Genomic DNA, 21341 nt, shown 5'->3' on the forward strand with positions numbered 1-21341 from the left:
CCTTCCTCTTTACTCCTCGGAATCCTGCCTATCCTTCAAGGATCTGTTCTTTCCTTAACGATTTCCTGATGACCCCAGCCAATGTTGATCTAAATCAACATCGCTTTTTTTCTTTTTGAAGACAGGGTCTTACTCTGTAGCCCAGGTTGGAGTGCAGTGGCACAATCTCAGCTCACTGCAACCTCCGCCTCCCAGATTAAAGTGATTCTCTCACCTCAGCTTCCAGGGTAGCTGGGACTACAGGTGCGTGTCACCATGCCTGGCTAATTTTTTTTTTTTTTTAATAAAGACGGGATTTTACCATATTTGCCAGGCTGGTCTCGAACTCCTGACTTCAGGTGATCCGCCTGCCTTGTCCTCCCAAACTGCTGGGATTACAGGCGTGAGCTTGCATTTGATATCTAGACCACTAATTACATATATTTTGGATATATTTTATTGTTAGTTTTCTTAAGATGCATATTCCTCTCTAATTAGAATGTAAATCCTACTGAATACAAGAGGTTGTTTCTTTAAAAAGGGCCATTATGCTACTGTTGTTTTTATGTGATATTGGTAGTCCTACTTCACAGGGACAGTTTACGGAAGCACTGCATGTAAATGCAATCCGTCTGGCTCAGCTTTAGAGTTATCAGGTTCCTATCAAGGATTTGACTTTTTTCTTTTCACCAAATGGAAGATCAAGAAACTGTAGAAAAAATAAAACGGAAAATATTAAGTGGGTTACAGTCCCAAATCAACAATTTATTCACGTTTAAAATTTAAGTAAAGAACACTGTTTTGGCTGGGCACGGTGGCTCACGCCTGTAATTCCAGCACTTTGGGAGACCGAGGCAGGCAGATCACGAGGTCAGGAGTTCGAGACCAGCCTGGCCAATATGGTGAAACTCTACTACTAAAAATACAAAAAAATTAGCCGGGCATGGTGGTCGTGCCTGTAATTCCAGCTACTGGGGAGGCTGCGGCAGAATTTCTTGAACCCGGGCCTGGGAGGCGGAGGTTGCAGTGAGCCGAGATCCTGCCACTGCATTCCAGCCTGGGCTACTGAGCGAGACTCCGTCTCAAAAAACAAAAACAAAAACAAAAACAAAAAACTCAGTTTTGTCAGTACTTTCCTTTATGGTCACAGAATCCCAGAAAATAGGTAATGTTGATTTTGGATTGGAAACAGGCCAGCGTCACATTTTACAAAATCGGATAAGAACTAGAATTTGAAAATTGTGCTGACATAGTAGAACAAAGGTCTTAGCCTTGTTTCCTTTTCCAAAAGATTACTGGAGGCCGGGCGCAATGGCTTACGCCTGTAATCCCAGCACTTGGGGAGGCAGAGGAGGGCAGATCCCGAGGTCAGGAGATCGAGACCATCCTGGCTAACACGGTGAAACCCTGCCTCTACTAAAAATACAAAAAATTAGCCGGGCGTGGTGGCGGGCGCCTGTAGTCCCAGCTGCTCAGGAGGCTGAACCCGGAAGGCGGAGCTTGCAGTGAGCCGAGATCGCGCCACTGCACTCCAGCCTGGGCGACACAGCGAGACTCCGTCTCAAAAAAAAAAAAAAAAAAAAAATTACTGGACTAAGTGATGGCTGGATTCTGTCAGTCTCAGGTCAAACTACGAGTCAGCGATTTGGACGCGACAAGCAATGTTCTCAGTGAACTTCTCACTCATGGTCTTGCAGAGCTGATAGCAATAAAGCCATGGTGGAATTTGTGAGGCTTAATTAGGTGGAAATGCACACTTTTGTCGGGAGAATAACACGTTCACCAGAGGACACAGTGGTATTTTTTAACCCATAGCAACTCTTTACGTTCGTATTATTCTAAGGGAGCAAAGCTTTGCCCCAACCCCCACCCCTATGTCCTGGTATTCTTCCACTCCCTGACAGCTTTAGAACCAGGGTTCCAAAGTCTTTGCTTAGCCTAACGGTGACATGTTTGTCACAAAGGCAGAGGCCGGTGTACTTGGGTTAGAGAAGGCCTTTGTCGTTGGGTTTTATTCTTATTGTACTATTCAGGCTCCACCGACCCAAATATTAGTTAACTGGGTTGGGTGAGGTAGGAACGGATGAAGCCCACCGTCTAACAATCTGGACATTTCGAGCAGATCCGCCGCTCGAAACAGCTGACCCAGCCGCGACTGCGGAACCACCAGCAGCGTCTGCAAAGATCGACCCCGCCATCCCGCCGTCCCGCTGGGTGACCGGAGACGCAGCCGGGAACGCGACTGATCAGGCTACCGAGCCCGGCCGCAGAGCGAAGTCGGTGCGGTTCGAGGCCTCAGAAAGGGACATGCAGCAGCGGCGGTGGCGCTGACTCAGCCCGGCCTCCCTGCAGTCCCCCTGGCAGCCGCAGCAGCCACAGCAGCCACACGCGCGGGCGGCTGGGCCACACGCCTCCCCCGCCCTCGGCCCCACCCGGCCGCACCCTAAGCCGCGCGGCGTCACAGAGCGCATGCGTGCCGCGGGGGATGCCGGGAGCGCGCAGTGGCGGCAGCAGCGGCGACGGCAGTAACAGCGGCAGCTACAGCGGGGACGCGAGCGGGGCGGTGACGGTGTGGGAGGTGGTCTCACTCTTGGGAAAACTGCTGGGCACCGTCGCCGCGCTGAAGGTGGTTCTGTACCTGCTCCGAGTGTGCTTAGCGATGGCCTGGAAATCCGGCGGCGCCAGCCACTCGGAGCTAATCCACAACCTCCGCAGTAAGTGCCACCTCCGCCCGTTGTAGGGCAGCTGGGGCAGGCTGGGCCTGGACCGGGTCCCCCTGGGCCGTCTGGAACGTTCTGTCTGCCCCCGCGCGCCTGTTGGAGGGCTTCGGCGCAGAGTTGCCCCAGTAGTCCCGAACGGCGTGCGCTTGCAATTGCCTCCCTCGGGACCTGTCACTTGTCGACGACATGGACTGGAAGGGGAGAGAAAGAGCCAGGGGCCGCTGCTGGTGGGGGCAGGGGCAGTCGTCTCCCTGCAGGCCCTGGGGGAGGGAGGGCAGTACAGGTGGTGCTGCTGTCACTCGGGTCCGCGTCCGGGTCCGGCTTGTGAGGGGCGTGCCTTCGGGGTGGGAGCGTGTGGACTAGGCCTTGTAGAGAGAGTGGGCTGGCGCTCAGGAGACCCCACGCTCGTCCCCTGCATTTTTCTCACCTTCCTCCTCCATAATCAACCTCGCTGCGAGCTTTCCCTCTTATGCAGCCTCCCCCGCCCTCCGTTTTTTCCCCTGGAGGGAGATGCCACTGTCTGATACAGGCGAGGGGAGGAAGATGAGAGTATTGCCATTGCAGATGCTGGGAGAAATTTCTCGGGCGGCTGTCCAGTGGAAAGCTCCGTAGGGGGCGGAGAAAGAACAGAGGATGCTGTTCTTGAGAGACTTGTGTTTCAGGAGCATTTACAGGTCCTGGATCAACAAAAGGTTGCGTGTCTAATGTTCCAACTTTTTTCAGGGCTACCATAGGCTTTAAAAACCTTGTGTGGAGTTTCTTTATATCACTCTCTTATTGTATTCCTTCTTCTGATGATAATTTTAGGGTAGGATGATTGCTGTGTCACTTTCTTTTTTTAAATCGAAATATAGCATCCCCGTTTTGTTGGGAGACTACAAGGGCCACAGTCTATAATAATCTCACTGGTCAGAATTTATAACACTCTTTGCTAGTAACTTTGCAGTAATCATATCTTGCCACATGGTATTTTTAATTGTCCTGTGTTACTTAGCTTTTCATGTGTTTGTCTCATCTCCCAGCTCGATTTGTAATTTCCTTAAGGGCTGGCACCATTAAATTTTTTTTTTGGCCGGGCTCGTTGGCTCACGCCTGTAATCCAGCACTTTGGGAGGCCCAGGCGGGTGGATTACCTGAGTTCAGGAGTTCGAGACCAGCCAGGCCAACACGGTGAAACCCCGTCTCTACTAAAAATACAAAATTAGCCAGACATGATGGTGCATGCCTGTAATCTCAGCTACTTGGGAGGCTGAGGCAGGAGAATCGCGTGAACCTGGGAGGCAGAGGTTGCAGTGTGAGCCAAGATCTTACCACTGCACTCCAGCCTGGGCAACAAGGGCAGAAACTCCATCTCAAAAAAAGAAAATTTTTTTTTAAACTTCTCTAAGAATTTAATAGTCATCCCTTTTTTTCATAAATGCCCATTAAGTGTCCGTTATATGCCTAAATCTGTGCTAGACAGACCAAGGTGGCTGAGAGAAATTAGGAGTACTGTTTGGCACATGGTTGGTACTTTTTTTTTCTTTTTTGAGACGGAGTCTCGGTCTGTAGCCCAGACTGGAGTGCAATGGCACGGTGTTTGCTCACGCAACCTCTGCCTCCTAGGTTCAAACAATTGTTTTGTCTCAGCCTCCCGAGTAGCTGGGACTACAGGCACCTGCCAGCACACCTGGCTAATTTTTGTATTTTTAGTAGAAAAGGGGTTTCACTATGTTGGCCAGGCTGGTGTCGAACTCCTGACCTCGTGATCCGCCCACCTTGGGCTCCCAAAGTGCTGGGATTATAGGCATGAGCCACCGTGCCTGGCCAGTATTTAATATATTAGTCATTTTCAATTTTTTTTGGTGGGGGGGACAATACTTAATGTGGAAACTGACTCTTTAGTGTTTGGTAACAGAGAATGTTTGTTTGTTTATTTTTTTTGACAGGGTTTCACTGTCACCCAGGTTGGAGTGCAGTGGCCTGAGCTCGGCTCACTGCAACCCCTCTTTTCGTGCTCTGCTCAAGTGATTTTCCCACTGCAGCCTCCTGAGTACAGGGGTACCACCGTGCCAGGCCAATTTTTGTAGGTATTTTCTTTTTCTGATAGTTTATGAGATTGGGTCTTGCTATGTTGCCCAGGCTGGTCTTTAACTCCTGGACTCAAGCGATTCGTTGGACTCAGACTCCCAAAATTTTGGGATTACAGGGGTGAGCCACTACATCTGGCCATGGTGAATGTTTAGATGTTAACTTTTTTTTTTTCTTTTTCTTGAGATGGAGTTGTGCTCTTGTTGCCCAAGTGGAGTGGAGTGCAATGGTGCAATCTTGGCTCACTGCAACCTCTGCCTCCTGAGTTCAAGCAATTATTCTGCCTCAGCCTCCCGAGTAGCTGGGATTACAGGCGCGTGCCACCACGCCCGGCTAATTTTTTGTATTTTTAGTAGAAACAGGGTTTCACCGTGTTAGCCAGGCTGGTATCAAACTCTTGACCTAAGGTGATCTGTCTGCTTTGCCCTGTCAAAGTGCTTGAATTACAGGCATGAGCCACTGCGCCCAGCCTCGATGTCAATGTTTTGTCAAGCATTGTCAGGTTCATTTTATGGAATGATGCTTGATTGGAAATGGACATTTATGTGGTACAACAGTAGTATGAAGTATGATTTGGGTTCTCGTGGATGGCACATAAGCTTAATATGTTGTAAATATTTTTATGAAATCCCTTAACATAATCTCCGTACCTTCCATTGCAGTATATGTACCTGAAACATTTTGTACACAAATTGTGATTAAGTAATTTTCCACCAGTAGATTATCATACTAGGCACTTGCCTGTGGCAGAAATTTGTGATCAATCAGGCTCTTAAAGTCTCTCCTTTTTGGGCCAAATTTGTGGTAAGCCGAGACTAGATAGATCTTTTCCCAGTGGTTTTATAATCACTTTAATGTATTTCATTTCTGTTCTTAGCTGAAATTTCTAAGGATGTTTTTCTGTCAGAAAATTTAATAAGGAATATTTAGCATTCATAGATGTTGATTTTGCAAATAGTTTTATACTAGATTTATGAGGAAATTAGAGTAGTATAGTTGTTTAGCTTCTTTTGTAACACTTGTGCAACTTTAGTTTCAACTTCTTGCTGAGGTAATTCTAGCTAATAGATTTCTTTTTATTAGCTTATTATAAAAGTAATATTCGCTCATGTGAAAATTGCAATTGACATAAAATTTGAAAATACTGCCTTCCTCATTATTCTACTGTGTATATTCTTTCTAAGTTAAAGGATTTTAATTGAAATCTTAGAAAAATATAAAAATGTGATTATGTTGATGTTGAAATGAAAAGGGGCCTGCTTACTAGAAGAGGAAGGAAATTACAGTTTTAATTTTTTTTTTTTTTGAGACAGAGTTTCGCTCTTGTTGCTCAGGCTGGAGTGCAAAGGTGCGATCTTGGCTCACCACAACCTCCACCTCCTGGGTTCAAGCAGTTGTCCCGCCTCAGCCTCCCAAGTAGCTGGGATTACAGGCATGTGCCACCACACCCAGCTAGTTTTGCATTTTTAGTAGAGATGAGGTTTCTCCATGTTGGTCAGGCTGGTCTTGAACTCCCAACCTTAGATGATTCACCTGCCTCAGCCTCCCAAAGTGCTAGGATTAAAGGTGTGAGCCACCGCGCCTGGCCATTGTTTTTTTTTGTTTGTTTTTTTTGTTTATTTTTAAGAAGTGAAGCTTAATATAATTTGTTAAGAATATTTTGTTTTCCTTTTGTATTAGAATCCATCTTAACAGCAATATGGTTGTCTAATTTCATAGTTGATGCATCATTTATAGAATATTTCAGATTGTAATGGTTGATTTTTTATGTCATGGCTTGTATCATAACCACTCTTAAGTAACTTAGAACAGTGACTAAAACTTGAGCATGTTTCAAAATCTCCTGGATCACCTGGAGAGCTTGTGAAAACACAGATTGTTGGAGCTTGAGAATTTGTATTTCTAACAGATTTGTAAGTGGTGCCATTGCTGGTCCAGGGACTACATTTTCAGAACCAGTGACATGTAGAATTGAAAATTATAAGGTTGAATTCTGCCAGCATTTCAGCTAAATCAGTTTTATGCTTTAGAATAATGTTGTAGAAAAAGCCTATAGCAGTCTTGCCCTATAGAGTGCTTTGTGATGTTCTCTATATTGTCCAGTGTGGTAGCCCTACTACTAGCTCCGTGTGGCATTTAACATCTGAAATGCGGACAACTGAAGAACTGAAATTCGATTCAGAGTCTCGCTCTGTCCCCCAGGCTGGAGTGCAGTGGCGCGATCTTGGCTCACTGCAAGCTCCGCCTCCCGGGTTCACGCCATTCTCCTGCCTCAGCCTCCGAGTAGCTGGGACTACAGGCGCCCGCCACCACGCCCGGCTAGTTTTTTTTTTTTTTGTATTTTTAGTAGAGACGGGGTTTCACCATGTTAGCCAGGATGGTCTCGATATCCTGACCTCGTGATCCACCCGCCTCGGCCTCCCAAAGTGCTGGGATTACAGGCTTGAGCCACCGCACCCGGCCTCGATTCTTTTTTTAAATTAACTTAATGAAATAATCACATGTATCTAGTAGTTACCATATTGGACAGCACAGGTCTCTAGAAATGAAAAATACAATTATTTTATGATTATGGACTGGTAATGTGTTCATGAAACAAATTAGCTTAATTTAAAACAACTGTGAGCCTGTTTAATCCAGGGAATGTGACTATTTAAATAATGTTTATATTAAAGTTTACTTCCTACTTGTATTGAGATAATTTCAAGCCATGGTAAAATTTAGGAAGAGAGCCGGAGTAGTTGAGGTGATGTTCTGGAGCAGGGGTATTTAAACCAGAGGGTTTGTGGGAGGTTAACTTAATGGATAGGCTTCAAATGCTATACAATAGTCCCTCCCTTATCCCATGGTTTTGCTTTCTGAAGTTTCAGTTACCCCAAGTCAACTGAGGTCTGAAAATATTGAATGGAAAATTCCTGAAATAAGCAATTCATGAGTTTTAAATTGTGTGCCATTCTGAGTAGCATGAGGAACTCTCTGGATGTCCCACTTCATCCTGCCCGTGACATGAATCATCCCTTTGTTCAGCATATCCATGCTGTCTACACTACCTGCCCATTTGTCACTTAGTAGCCTATTTGGTTAGCAGTGACTGTCACAGTATCACAGGGCTTGCGTCCAAAAAATCCTTGTTTTATTTAATAATGGACCCAAAGTGCAAGAATAATGGTGCTGGCATGTAATTATACTTGTTCTATTTTATTATTCATTATTTTTGTTAATTTCTTAATTGTGCCTAATTTATAAACTAAACTTTATTATAGGTATGTTATATATAGGAAGCAAACAACATACAGATGTCAGATCCCTGACTTAACAGTAGTTTGACTTAAAAGTTTTTTACTTTACTGGATGTAAACCTGTCATAAGGGACATAAACCTGTTATAAGTTAAGGAGGGCTGAGTGCGATGGCTCACACCTGTAATCTCAGAACTTTGGGAGTCTGAGGCAGGAGGATTGCTTCAATCCAGGAGTTCGAGACCAGCCTAGGCAACATAGTGAGAATAACATTTGTCATTTTCTCTACAAAAAATAAACAAAAGTAGCTGGGCGTTGTGGTGCATGCCTATACTCTCAGCTACATGGGAGGCTGAGATGGGAGGATCATTTGAGCCCGAGAGATTGAGGGTACAGTGAGCCAAGATCATGTCACTGCACTCAAGCCTGGGTGGTGGAGCAATACCTTGTCTCCAAAAATAATAGTAATTACAAAAAAATGTTGAGCATCTGTATGGGCTGTATGGGCTTTGGTACTGTATACGGTTTTAAGCATCTATTAAGGGTCTTGGACTGTATTCCCTGTGGATAAAGGGAAACTACTGTACTGAACACTGAAAGCAATTGTTCTTTTATCTATTTTTATTTGTAAAAATAATTCAGTCCATTCCCCAATACATCAATTATTTCTACTTATGTTTCTTTTGCATTCTTGACTTTGTCACTTTACATATATAATGTTTATAGAATTTGTCATTCAGTCAGCTGATATTTGAGTGCTTTCTATATGACAGGCACTGAGGATATAGCAATGAACAAAACAAACATCCACTCCCTCTTGTAGCTTCTAATGGGAGCAGCCAAGTATAGTATGTCACATGATAAGTGACAAAGTAGGGAGGGAGGACAGAGTGTGTGGGGCAGTAGGTTTATAGTTGTAGGGAAGGCCTCAGTAAGGTATCATTTGACCAGAGACTTGCTGGAGGAGTAGACAGAGATCATGCAGGTAGACTTGTGATAAGCATTCCAGGCAGAAGAAATAGCAAATTCCAGATTTGGATTTAGGGTGTGGGAGAAAGATTGGAGGCAAGGATCCAACACCAAGGTTTTAGGTCTCGGCAACTGGAATGATTTGCCATATTCTAAATTGGAAATGGTGAGTGAGTGAGCAGCCATGTTTATTCTGTGAGGAGGGGACTGTGAGAGATCAGGAGATTATTTTGAGGAATGCTTTTCTTATAAGACATTTAAGTCAAGATCTTTAGTAGGCATTTGAACATCCAAGAATTATGATGATTTGTAGTTTTTATATCCTAAAAGCATTTACTTTTGTAAATAAGGAAATTATTTTCTAATTCTATCTACACCACCAGTTCTTAGCCACTAGTAGGTGTTGCTACTAGAAAAGAGCACTTATTGTTTCCTTTTTTTTTTTTTTGAGACAGAGCCTCTCTCTGTCGCCCAAGCCTCCAGCTGCAGTGGTGTGATCTTGGCTCACTGCAACCTCTGTTTCCCGGGTTCAAGCGATCCCCCCACCTCAGCCTCCCGAGTAACTGGGACTACAGGTGCACACCACCATGCCTGGCTATTTTTTTTTTTTTTTTTTTTGGTAGAGATGGGGTTTCGCCATGTTGCCTAGACTGTTCTCGAACCCCTGGGCTCAAATGATCCACCCGGCTCTGTCTCCAATAATGCTGGGATTACAGGCATGAGCCACTGCGCCCAGCCAGCATTTAGTCTTTATATTCCATCACTTTTGTATGTACATGGGAAAAATATAACCAGCTAGTAAAATCCTAAGAAATTGGGGCCTCAGAGTTCAGAATATACCTTCTCATTTTGACTTATTTTAAGCCAGTCTTATGGATAGGTACTAGTAAGTAAACTTAAAATCCTGTGTGTATGTTTAAATTTAAATTATATAAAAATAAATAAAATTGGCTGGGTGTGGTGGCTCATGCCTGTAATCCTAGCACTTTGGGAGGCTAAGGTGGGTGGATCACCTGAGGTCAGGAGTACGAGATCAGCCTGGCCAACAACGCGAAACCCCATCTCTACTAAAAATACAAAAATTAGCTAGGCATGGTGGCAGGAGTCTGTAATCCCAGCTACTCGGAGGCTGAGGCAGGAGAATCGCTTGAACCCAGGGGACGGAGGTTGCAGTGACCCGAGATCACTCCATTGCACTGCAGCCTGGGTGAAAGAGTGAAACTGTCTCAAATAATTAAATAAATAAAATTAAAAATTTTTATCTTTAGTCATACTAGCCACATTTCAAGAGCTCAGTAGCCACATGGAGTTAGTGACCACCCTATTGGACAGTGCAGATAGAGAACAGATCTGCCATCACTGAAGGTGCTTTCGGATTGCAGTAGATCTTGATGCTTGGCTGTATTACATTCTAGTTAACAAGATCTTAGGCTGTAGGAGGGGAAAGATTCAATTGTGCTGTTACAAAAATATTTTTATTAATACTATATTTAGCTTTGGTTAAATGCTTTCAGGGTGGCAGTGTAAAACTAAAGATTATCGGATAAGGGCGATGAAGATAACAAGAGGATCAGCATCTTACATGGTGCTTTGAAGGGATTGAGGTGGTTTGGTTTAGCAAAGGCTTTATGGAGCAGTGGTGTTTAAATGTGAAGAAATGTCATGTAGTGGAGGGTCAAGCCAGGACGAATGGGAGGCAGATTTTGGCTCATTATAATTAAGTATTCAGAAGGCTATCCTAACAATCAAAGAGTTGGCTTTGAAAAAGTGTTTTCTGTCACCGAATATGTTGAAGCAAAGAATGGTTGACCATTTCACTGTAAGGGATCTTGTAGAAGGGATTTTGTCATCAGATTTGAATGTACACTAGATCTCTAAGAACCCTTCCAAATCTAAGATTCTGTGATTCCCTCTCCTCATCCCCCCCGCGCCAAGTGGTCCTTTGTACCTAGATTTTATGATTTTAAAAAATGTTTTATTTTATTTTTTGAGACAGAGTCTCACTCTGTTGCCCAAGCTGGTGTGTAGTGGCGTGATCTCGGCTCACTGCAACCTTTGCCTCTCTGGTTCAAGTGATGCCTCAGCCTCCCGAGTAGCTGGGACTACAGGCATGTGCCACCATACCCAGCTAATTTCTGTACTTTTTGTAGAGATGGGGTTTCACCATGTTGGCCAGGATGGCCTCGAACTCCTGACCTCAAGTGATCCGCCCGACTCGGCCTCCCAAAGTGCTAGGATTACAGGAATGAGACACTGTGCCCGACCAATTTTTTTTTCTATCTTTTTTTTTTTTTTTCCTGAGACGGAGTCTTGCTGTGTTGCCCAGGCTGGAGTACAGTGGTACAGTCTCAGCTCACTGCAACCTCCACCTCCCCGGTTGAAGCAATACTCCTACCTCAGCCTCCTGAGTAGCTAGGATTACAGGCATATGCCCCACCACACCTGACTAATTTCTGTATCTTGAGTAGACAGGGGGTTTCACCATGTTGACCAGGCTGGTCTCAAACTCCTGACTTGGTGATCTGCCCGCCTTGGCCTCCCAAAAGTGCTGGGATTACAGGCTACTGCGCCTGGCCCAAGGTTTTTTTTAAAAATAGGGTGTGGATTGCATGAAATTACTTCTGAAGTGTATGTGTTTTAGTAGCCAGCTACAGAACTTTAACTTCTTTTTTTTTTTTTTTGAGACGGAGTCTCGCTCTGTTGCCCAGGCTGGAGTGCAGTGGCGTGATCTCGGCTCACTGCAAGCTCCGCCTCCCGGGTTCACGCCATTCTTCTGCCTCAGCCTCCCGAGTAGCTGGGACTACAGGCGCCCGCCACCGCGCCGGGCTAATTTTTTGTATTTTTGGTAGAGACAGGGTTTCACCATGGTCTCGATCTCCTGACCTTGTGATCTGCCCGCCTCGGCCTCCCAAAGTGCTGGGATTACAGGCGTGAGCCACTGCGCCCGGCAGAAGTTTAACTTCTAATGTTACCTGCATTTTAAGTTTTGTATAACATTGTAGTTTGTTAGTGATGTAAAGGCATCCAAGGAACATATCCTCCTTTGAGAAATAACATTTAAATACTATGTAAATTAAAAGTTATTAAGGTATAGTGAGAGAACCATATTTTCCCCCATTGGTTGGCAGAGAAAAGTACATATTTTAAAATAATCTCTGGTACTTAGAGAATATGCTTTACCATAACTTGCCATCACATAAAATTCTTCCTTAATTATATTGTGAATTTTTTGTTTTCTTTTTTGAGACAGAGTTTTGCTCTTGTTGCCCAGGCTAGAGTACAGTGGTGCCATCTTGGCTCACCACAACCTTCGCCTCCCGGGTTCAAGTGATTCTCCTACCTCAGCCTCCCGAATAGCTGGGATTACAGGCATGCGCCACCATGCCCAGTTAGTTCTTGTATTTTTAGTAGAGACGGGGTTTCACCAAGTTGGCCAGGATGGTCTCAATCTCTTGACCTCGTGATCTGCCTGCCTCGGCCACCCAAAATGCTGGGATTACAGGCGTGAGCCACCGTGCCCAGCCATATTGTGAATTTAAAACTAATTCCTTTCAGACTTTTTCAGTACAGAAAGTACTTTGGGAGTGTCTCAGCTTCTACTTAGTATCTGTCATGCCTAATCATTCTGAATGGGAAGAAAAAGGTGAAAGTTTTGTTAATTTCTTACTGTTTTTCCAGACATGTTGATAGCAGAGAAGAAATGTAGGGTAGATGATTAACAGCTATCCAAGTCTTATAAAGTAATATAATAAGGTAATATTTCTTTTATTGAGATGTAACCTTGTAACAAGCTTAGAAAGTTTCTATATGACTTAAAATCCATCTGCAGCTTATTTTCTTTCTTTCTTTCTCTCTTTCTCTTTCTCTCTTTCTCTCTCTCTCTCTTTCTTTCTTTCTTCTTTCTTTCTTTCTTTCCTTCCTTTCTTTCCTTTCCTTTCTTTCCTTTCCTTTTTTTTTTTTAGATGGAGTTTTGTTCTTGTTGCCCAGGCTGGAGTGCAATGGCGGGATCTCAATTCACTGCAACCTCTGCCTCCCTTGTTCAAGCAATTCTCCTGTTTCAACCTCCCGAGTAGCAGAGATTACGGGCACCCGCCACCACATCTGGCTAATTTTTATATTTTTAGTAGAGACAGGGTTTAACCATGTTGACCAGGCTGGTCTCAAACTCCTGACCTCAGGTAATCCATCCACCTCGGCCTCCCAAAGTGTTGGGATTATAGGCGTGAGCCACCGCACCAGGCCTGTTTTCTTACCTGTATTTTCGGTGCTTCATACCAACACAGGCCCTCTTTATTTTTTTATTTCTGCCAGAGTTTTCAGCATTTTTCTATTCCCCCAGATCGTATATCTTAGAATAATCACTGATTCTTTCAGACTGTCATCAGATTAACTCAGCAATTCCTACAAATGCCTTTCATAGCCATCCGTTTCACCATATTTTCATTGATACCATCCCAGCCCAAGTTCGTAGTTGAAACTTAAGAGTAACATACCTGGTATCTGATTGGTTGTCATACTTTTCAGTTTCCGTCCCTTTAGATCCAATCCATTCTACACATTATACTGATTTTCCTAGTGTACCGATTTCTGTGTTGTCACTTTGCTGCTTAGGTTTCTTAATGCTTACTGTATCAGGTGTAAACACCTTTTGCTTAGCTTTACAGGCCTTTTTAGAGTCTTACATAGCTTACTCCCATGCTCCAACTCCAATCCTGTTCTTCAGGCTGGTCTTATTTACCTCTTCATATGCTTTGTGCATGAGGGTACATTGTTCAGTTGCTATAACAAAGACCAAACAATACTTTAAACAAAATAAAAGTTTCTCTCTCCCATATCAATCCAAACAGTTCAAGGCTAATACGGTGGTTCTATGGTGCTGAAGACCTAGACTCCTCTCTTGTTGCTCTGCTCTTTCCCTCATCTGCAAGGTTAAAGATAGTTTACCTTCACCATTTCCTTCTTCCAGCCAATGGGGAGGCAAGCAGGAGAAAAAGGAAAACACCCATTCCTTTTAAGAGCATGATCTGGGCCGGGCACAGTGAGCGCCTGTAATCCCAGCACTTTTGGAGGCTGAGGTGGGCGGATCATGAGGTCAGGAGATCAAGACCATCCTGGCCAACATGGTGAAACCCTGTCTCTACTAAAAATACAAAAAATATCTGGGCATGGTGGCGCATGCCTGTAGTCCCAGCTGCTCGGGAGGCTGAGGTAGGACAATCGCTTGAACCAGGGTGTCGGAGGTTGCAGTGAGCTGAGATCGTGCCATTGCACTCCAGCCTGGCAACAGAGCAAGACTCCATCTCAAAAAACAAACAAACAAACAAAAAACAAAAAGAGCATGATCTGGAAGTTGTATCCATAATTTTTACATATGTTCCATTGACAAGAACTTAATTGTAAGGATTCACATAATCACAGGGAGACTAATTGGGAATGCACCCAAAATAATTCTGTTGCTATGTACTGGATTATAGAGGATGCAGGTAAAAAGAAAATTGTGTGTGTGTGTGTGTGTGTGTATATATATATATATATATATATACACACACATATATAAAACTATGATATAATTATATGAAGGAAGGGGATAGGTTTGTATTGTGTAAATATCCATCTTGGTGTGAGGTCAGCAGATGATGTCTAAAGTAGATAAAATGCAAAATATATGTGTACACACACACACATACATACATACATAAAATAAAATTCTATCACTATGAAAGTAAAGGAGTCCTTGCTGTATCTTGCTAATTGTAAGGGTGGGGTGTGTGTGTGTGTATACATATATATACACACATACATACTATCTATGATAGGTTAGGATAATGGAGAATATTAATTTTTAATCAAGTAATATATGTATATATTTAAAAGATACAGAATAAGATGAGCTTATAATGAAAAACAACATTCTTCCCCATTCCCCAACTCATTGCTTAGAGTGCACCACTTTTAACTGTTTTTGGTTCTTGTGATTGCCTTCATATCTCTAAATCATATGCTTAAATTGATGTTTCGTGGGTTTATTTTTTTTTGTGAGCCAAAGATTTATCTATTCATTTCTTGCATTTATCTACTTTAGACGTCATCTGCTGACCTCCTGCCAAGATGGATGAGTATTTACACAATACAAACTTGTCTCCTTCCTTCATATAGTTATATCATAGGTTTTGGTTCCTCTTTTGTGGTTACCTTTGTAACTTTGAGTAATAGACTTTAACCTCTATTTCTTGTTCCATAATTTATAAACTGACTCTACCTCTTAACCCATCTACTTGGTAAGAAAGGGTATTAGGGAGTTCCCACTCTCATTTCCTAATTGATAGACAGTTCTTTTACATTGTCAGAGTTGATAACATTTACATTTTGTTTTCAGCAGTAAATAAATCTTATGCACTTTATTGTTGATTTCAAAAGTTGAAAGTCAGTAGCCATCATTCATATTTATGACTATATCCATACTTTGCTGAACTATGTAGTGTATTGAGTTTGTTCCCTGCCCTTTGTTCCCTGCATTACAGGCTTTTCTACTATTGAAGACTTTCTACTATTGAAGAATGTTTTTCCTTTTTTTTTTAACGCTTCATTAGTTGCTTGAAATCTTGCCACATTTTAGTTTTCTTCATATGTAAATCATAACTCTTGTATAGTGTTTTTGTGTTTTTCCTGGAATTTGATTTATCCTGTGTGCCCGTTTTCACCCATGCTTCAATTTGGGAAAAGAAACATTTTTCTTAACATGACCCTAATTTTTTCAAGGTTTTTATTATTTGGCTGATAGCTTGGATTCTATTGCATTATCCTTTTTGAATCCTGTTTTCACTTGAATCATTGCATATTTGGACCAACATTAACCATTATTATAATCATTTAGTTACGATCTTTAGACCCTAGGTTGGCAAGCAGATTGGGTATGGGTGGCCCTCAAGTTGTTCTCTATTTCAAAAAAGCCTAATGGTAATTGCACGTTTACCCCTAATTAGCCTGTGCATGCAAACTAAAACGTCAAATTACTTTTCTGTTTGTTAGAAATATTTTAGGGTGCTGGCAGTTGTATGTATCATAGATTACCAGTTATAGAAAAATAGTTTAATAACTTAGTAAATATATAATAGTTTGGTTTAAGCATCTTTTAAAACATGGGATCCTGGACAAAAATAAATAATAAGGAAGTTGTGAAAATTTTTGGAAACCACCCAGTAATGCCTAAAAAAGTTTTATTCTGAGCCTTGATGGGTTCAGCTTTTTAATAAATGACTGATGGCATGCTATTAATAACAATTCCGAGTTTTTAGTAAATTCCATATGCCTTCATATCTATAGAGCCAAAGAAGCTCACATAAATTTGATAGAAGTATCTTATCGAGCTTGAAGGAAATGATTTCTTTAATTTACTTTGATTTTTAGAATGTACCTCAAGTACAGTCTTTAAGATGTCACACTTAAGTGTCCATCTAGAGAGGAATGAATACAGTGAATATGATGATGGTTTCAAAAATTGATGAATATTTGGCAGTGTTGAATGAAGCTGCCTAACCTGAAAAAAATAAGGCTTGAGGTAGTCATGATTTATCTTTATGTAAAAAATAGTTGACCAGATAGAAATTCAATATATTCTTTGTGGCTTCAGAGAATAACACTAAGAGTTTCATGTGAGTGAATTATAAAAAGAGAGATTCATCTTACTACAGAGAAATTGTCTAATAATCGGAATGGTCTGAATGAGTTAGTAAGAACCACAATAATGGAACTCTTTTAGAAGAGAATATGGTACCAATTTATGAAGTTAGACTTGATGGCTCCTAAAACCTCTTGTGACCTTGAGAGTCTATGAATCACCCTCTGGAATTTAAATTAATTTCAGGGAAATGAACCACTCAAGAACTATTTTGGGAAATAGTAGAACTCACTAAGCTATTTGAATATGTTAGTAGCAGTATAGTGAAGTGATCATAGAAATCTAACATCTTAATTTGAATAACCCTACCTCTTATTTGCTCTGTTATCTTGGACTACTTAACTACTCTTTCTAACCTCAATGTTATGATCTGTCAAATGACATAATAATAGTACCTACTTTATAGGCTTGAGAAAACATAAGATTCTGTTTATTAGAACTGTATCTTTCACATGGTAAACACTCAGCAAATATCACTGCTATTATTACTCTGCTTTTAAAACTTAAAAAAAAAAATGCTTTCAGGCTAGGGACAGGGGCTCACGCCTGTAATCTAAGCTGAGGTGGGAGGATCACTTGACGCCAGGAATTTGAGACCAGCCTGAGCAACATTGCAAGACCCACTCTCTAAAAAAAAAAAACTTTTTTTTTTTTTTTTTTTTTTGAGACGGAGTCTCACTCTGTCCACCAGGCTGGAGTGCAGTGGCGCGATCTCGGTTCACTGCAAGCTCTGCCTCCTGGGTTCACGCCATTCTCCTGCCTCAGCCTCCCTAGTAGTTGGGACTACAGGCGCCCGCCACCGCGTCCGGCTAATTTTTTGTATTTTTAGTAGAGACGGGGTTTCACCGTGGTCTCGATCTCCTGACCTTGTGATCCGCCTGCCTCGGCCTCCCAAAGTGCTGGGATTACAGGCGTGAGCCACCACGCCCGGCCAAAAAAAACTTTTAAAAATTAGCCAAGTGTGGTGGCATGCACATGTAGGCCTATGTGTTGGGGTGGCTAAGGCGGGAAGAGCACTGGAACTCAGGAGGCTGAGGTTATAGTAAGCTATGATGGTGCCACTGCACTCCAGCCTGGGCAACAAAGCCAGAGCATGTCTCTAAAAATAAAAAAATGGGGCTGGGTGCCGTGGCTCACGCCTGTAATCCCAGCACTTTGGAAGGCCGAGGTGGGTGGATCAGAGTTTCACTCTTGTTGCCCAGGCTGGAGTGCAGTGGTGTGATCTCGGCTCACTGAAATCTCCACCTCCCGGGTTCAAGCGATTCTCCTGCCTCAGCCTCCTGAGTAGCTGGGATTACAGGCGCCCACCGCCATGCCTGGCTAATACTGTATTTTTAGTAGAGACGGAGTTTCACCTTGTTGGTCAGGCTGGTCTCAAACTCCTGACCTCAGGTGATCCATCTGCCTCGTCCTCCCAAAGTGCTCGTATTACAGGTGTGAGCCATCATGCTCAGCAAAAAAAAAAATAAAAATAAAAAATAAAAAAAAAATAAAAAAAAAAAAAATTTAAGGTCAATTAACGACACTGTAAGAGGTATAAATACAAACTTTCCAAGTAACAATGAATATTTTTTAAAAGCAGCAAAAAAGGCACATCAAATAGAGAAAACAACGTAAATAGTGATAAACTAGAAAAGACAAACTCATATGGTCTTTCCATTTTAAAATATAAATTTTGGATAAATTACCCAAATAGAAAACATTATTTCTACACAAAGAAGTGTAGGCAAGCTACCCAAAAGGTCATTAGACTAAAACATTGAAAGCATTTTTAAAATTTTTATTTATTTATTTTTTATTTTTTGAGACAGAGTCTCGCTCTGTCGCCCAGGTTGGAGTACTGTGGCGCCATCTTGGCTCACTGCAAGCTCTGTCTTCTGGGTTCAAAAACATGTTTTTTACTATCTGGTTTATCAGTATGAAATGGTATCCTTTGATTCCTTCTATTACCTATACAACAATCAGTGATCTAATTCTACTTTCCCTTTTTTCCTCCTCCCATTGTTTTTAGTTGTATTCTTTCTGCTTTGTCAGAGCATACAACATTTAAGTGCTATTATTTCACCCATGTTCCTATCCTTATTTTTGCCTTTGTTATACAATTGCATATGTGTCCTTTGCCAACATATCCCTGGTTATCTCTTGGTTAGATGAAACACATCCTCTAGAAGATTCCTCAGAAAGGGCTTGTGTGTGCAGCATTCTCTGAGTTCCTGCATATTCAAAATGTTTTTTTTCCTTCCTGTAGCCTTGATATTTGAAGGACAGCTTGGCTGGGTATAAAATCCTTGGCTAACACTTAAAAAAATCAGCTTTATTGAGGCATAAATTATATAAAAATTCACCAGTTATAAGAATACAGTTTGAAAAATGTGACAAACAGAATGTGTAACCACCAACTTCATTATGATGTAGAACATGGGTCAGCAAACTACAGGCCACAGATCAAATTTGGCCTGCTGCCTGGTTTTATAAATTTTTATTGGAACACAGCCACACTTTCATTTATATAGTGTTTCTGGCTGTTCTTGCACCACAGTGGCAGTGTTTAGTAGTTGTAACAGAGATTATATGGCTTGCAAATCCTAAAATATTTACTATTTGGACCTTTACAGTTGTTTGCTGATCTCAGGAATAGAATGCTTCTTTCACCCAAAAAGTTTTCTTGTGTCTCTTTGCAATTAATCTCCTCCCTTCTCCTATCCCCTAGCAACTACAGATGGGCCTTCTACCACTATGGTTTTGGCTTTTCTAGAATGTGTTAAAAATTGAATCATATGTAGTCTCCTCACCTGGCTTCTTTCACTTAAATGAGTGCTTTTGAGATTCATTCAAGCCAAGTGTGGTGGCTCACGCCTGTAATCCCAGCACTTTGGGAGGCTGAGGCAGGTGGATCATGAGGTCAGGAGTTTGAGACCAGCCTGGCCAACACAGTGAAACCCCATCTCTACTAAAAATACCAAACTTAGCTGGGCGTGGTGGCAGGCGCTTGTAATCCCAGCTACTTGGGAGGCTGGGGCAGGAGAATCACTTGAACCCAGGAGGCAGCTTGCTGTGAGCCAAGATCACGCCACTGCACTCCAGCCTGGGTGATAGAGCTAGACTCTGTCTCAAAAAAAAAAGAAAAAAAAGAGATTCATTCATGTTGGGTGTATCAGTAATTCACTCCTTTTTTTTTTTTTTTTTTTTTTTTTGGTAGAGACAGGTTCCCACTATGTTGCTCAGGCTGGTCTTTAATTCTTGGGCTCAAGTGATCCTCCTACCTTGGCCTCCCACAGTGCTGGGATTATAGGCATGAGTCACCTAGCCGTTCACTTCTTTTTATGGTTGACTTGCACTTTCTTTCCTTGAATTTCTTGAAAATGCTGCTTTATTCTTACTTTGCTTTGAATCTTGCTCTTAATTTTTATTTTTATTTATTGAGACAGGGTCTCACTCTTATCACCCAGGCTGGAGTGCAGGGCATGATCAGGGCATACTACATCCTTGACCTCCCAGGCTCAAGCAGTCCTCCCACCTCAGTCCCCTGAGTAGCTGGGTCTACGGGTATGCGTCACTACATCCGGCTAATTTTTTAAGTTTTTTTGTAGAGATGGGGTCTCTTCATGTTGCCCAGGGTGGTCTCGAACTCCTGGACTCAAGTGATCTACCCACCTTGGCCTTCTAAATTGCTGGGATTACAGACCTGAGACACTGCATCCGGCTTGTTTGTTGCTCTTAAGAAACCTGTGGTGACCTAATTTTTTGTTCGTTCGTTTGTTTGTTTTGAGACGAAGTCTCGCTCTGTCACCCAGACTGGAGTGCAGTGGCACTGTCTTGGCTCGCTGCGACCTCTGCCTCTCAGGTTCAAGCGATTCTCCTGTCTCAGCCTTCTGAGTAGCTGGGATTACAGGTGCGTGCCACCACACCTGGCTAATGTTTGTAATTTTAGTAGATACAGGGTTTCGCCATGTTGGCCAGGCTGGTCTTTGAACTCCTGACGTCAGGTGATCCACCCACCTTGGCCTCCCAAAGTGCTGGGATTACAGGCATGAGCCACCACACCCGACCTGTTTGTCTGTGTTTTGAGACAGGGTCTTACTCTGTTGCCCAGGCTGGAGTACAGTGGCATGATCACGGCTCACTGTAGCCTCAACTTACTGAGCTCAAGTGATCATGCCACCTCAACCTCCAGGTAGCTGGAACCACAGGCACATGGCACCACACCTGGCTAATTTTCAAATTTTTTTAAAGAAACAGGGTCTCCCTATGTTGGCCAGGCTGGTCTTGAGCTCCTAGGCTTAAGCAATCCTTTGGCCTTGACCTCCCAAAGTGCTCGGATTACAGGCGTGGGCCACCGTGCCTGGCCCCTAATTTTTGAAATTCTTATTATAATAGGTAATTCGATCTATTTGTCTTGATTTTTTTTTTTTTTTGGAGATGGAGTGTCACCCTGTCGCTCAGGCTGGAGTGCAGTGGCATGATCTTGACTCACTGCAACCTCCGCCTCCTAGGCTCAAATGATCCTCCCACCTTAGCCTCTGAGTAGCTGGGATCACAGAGATGCACCACCATGCTCGGATAATTTTTTTTTTTTCTTTTTTAATTTTTTTAAAGACAGAGCATTGCTCTGTTGCTTACGCTTGAGTGCAGTGGTGCGATTTCGGCTCACTGCAGCCTTCTCCTCCTGGGTTCAAGCAATTCTTGT

At 42.7% G+C, this 21341-nt stretch overlaps 1 protein-coding gene across 2 annotated transcripts in view; it reads left to right on the forward strand.

The window, feature by feature from the left end:
• Positions 1-2436: 2436 nt before the first annotated feature.
• The window catches only part of PCMT1 (protein-L-isoaspartate (D-aspartate) O-methyltransferase), a 58222-nt gene continuing 39317 nt past the window's right edge, over positions 2437-21341 (forward strand). For both annotated transcript variants that reach the window (XM_010381042.2, XM_010381041.2), the window contains exon 1: positions 2437-2693. In XM_010381042.2, the coding sequence (XP_010379344.1) occupies positions 2465-2693 (229 nt within the window). In that variant the 5' untranslated portion in view covers positions 2437-2464. The remainder of the gene's footprint in view (positions 2694-21341) is intronic.

Source organism: Rhinopithecus roxellana, chromosome 4, assembly GCF_007565055.1.
Source record: "Rhinopithecus roxellana isolate Shanxi Qingling chromosome 4, ASM756505v1, whole genome shotgun sequence".
Classification (NCBI taxonomy): Eukaryota; Metazoa; Chordata; class Mammalia; order Primates; family Cercopithecidae; genus Rhinopithecus; species Rhinopithecus roxellana.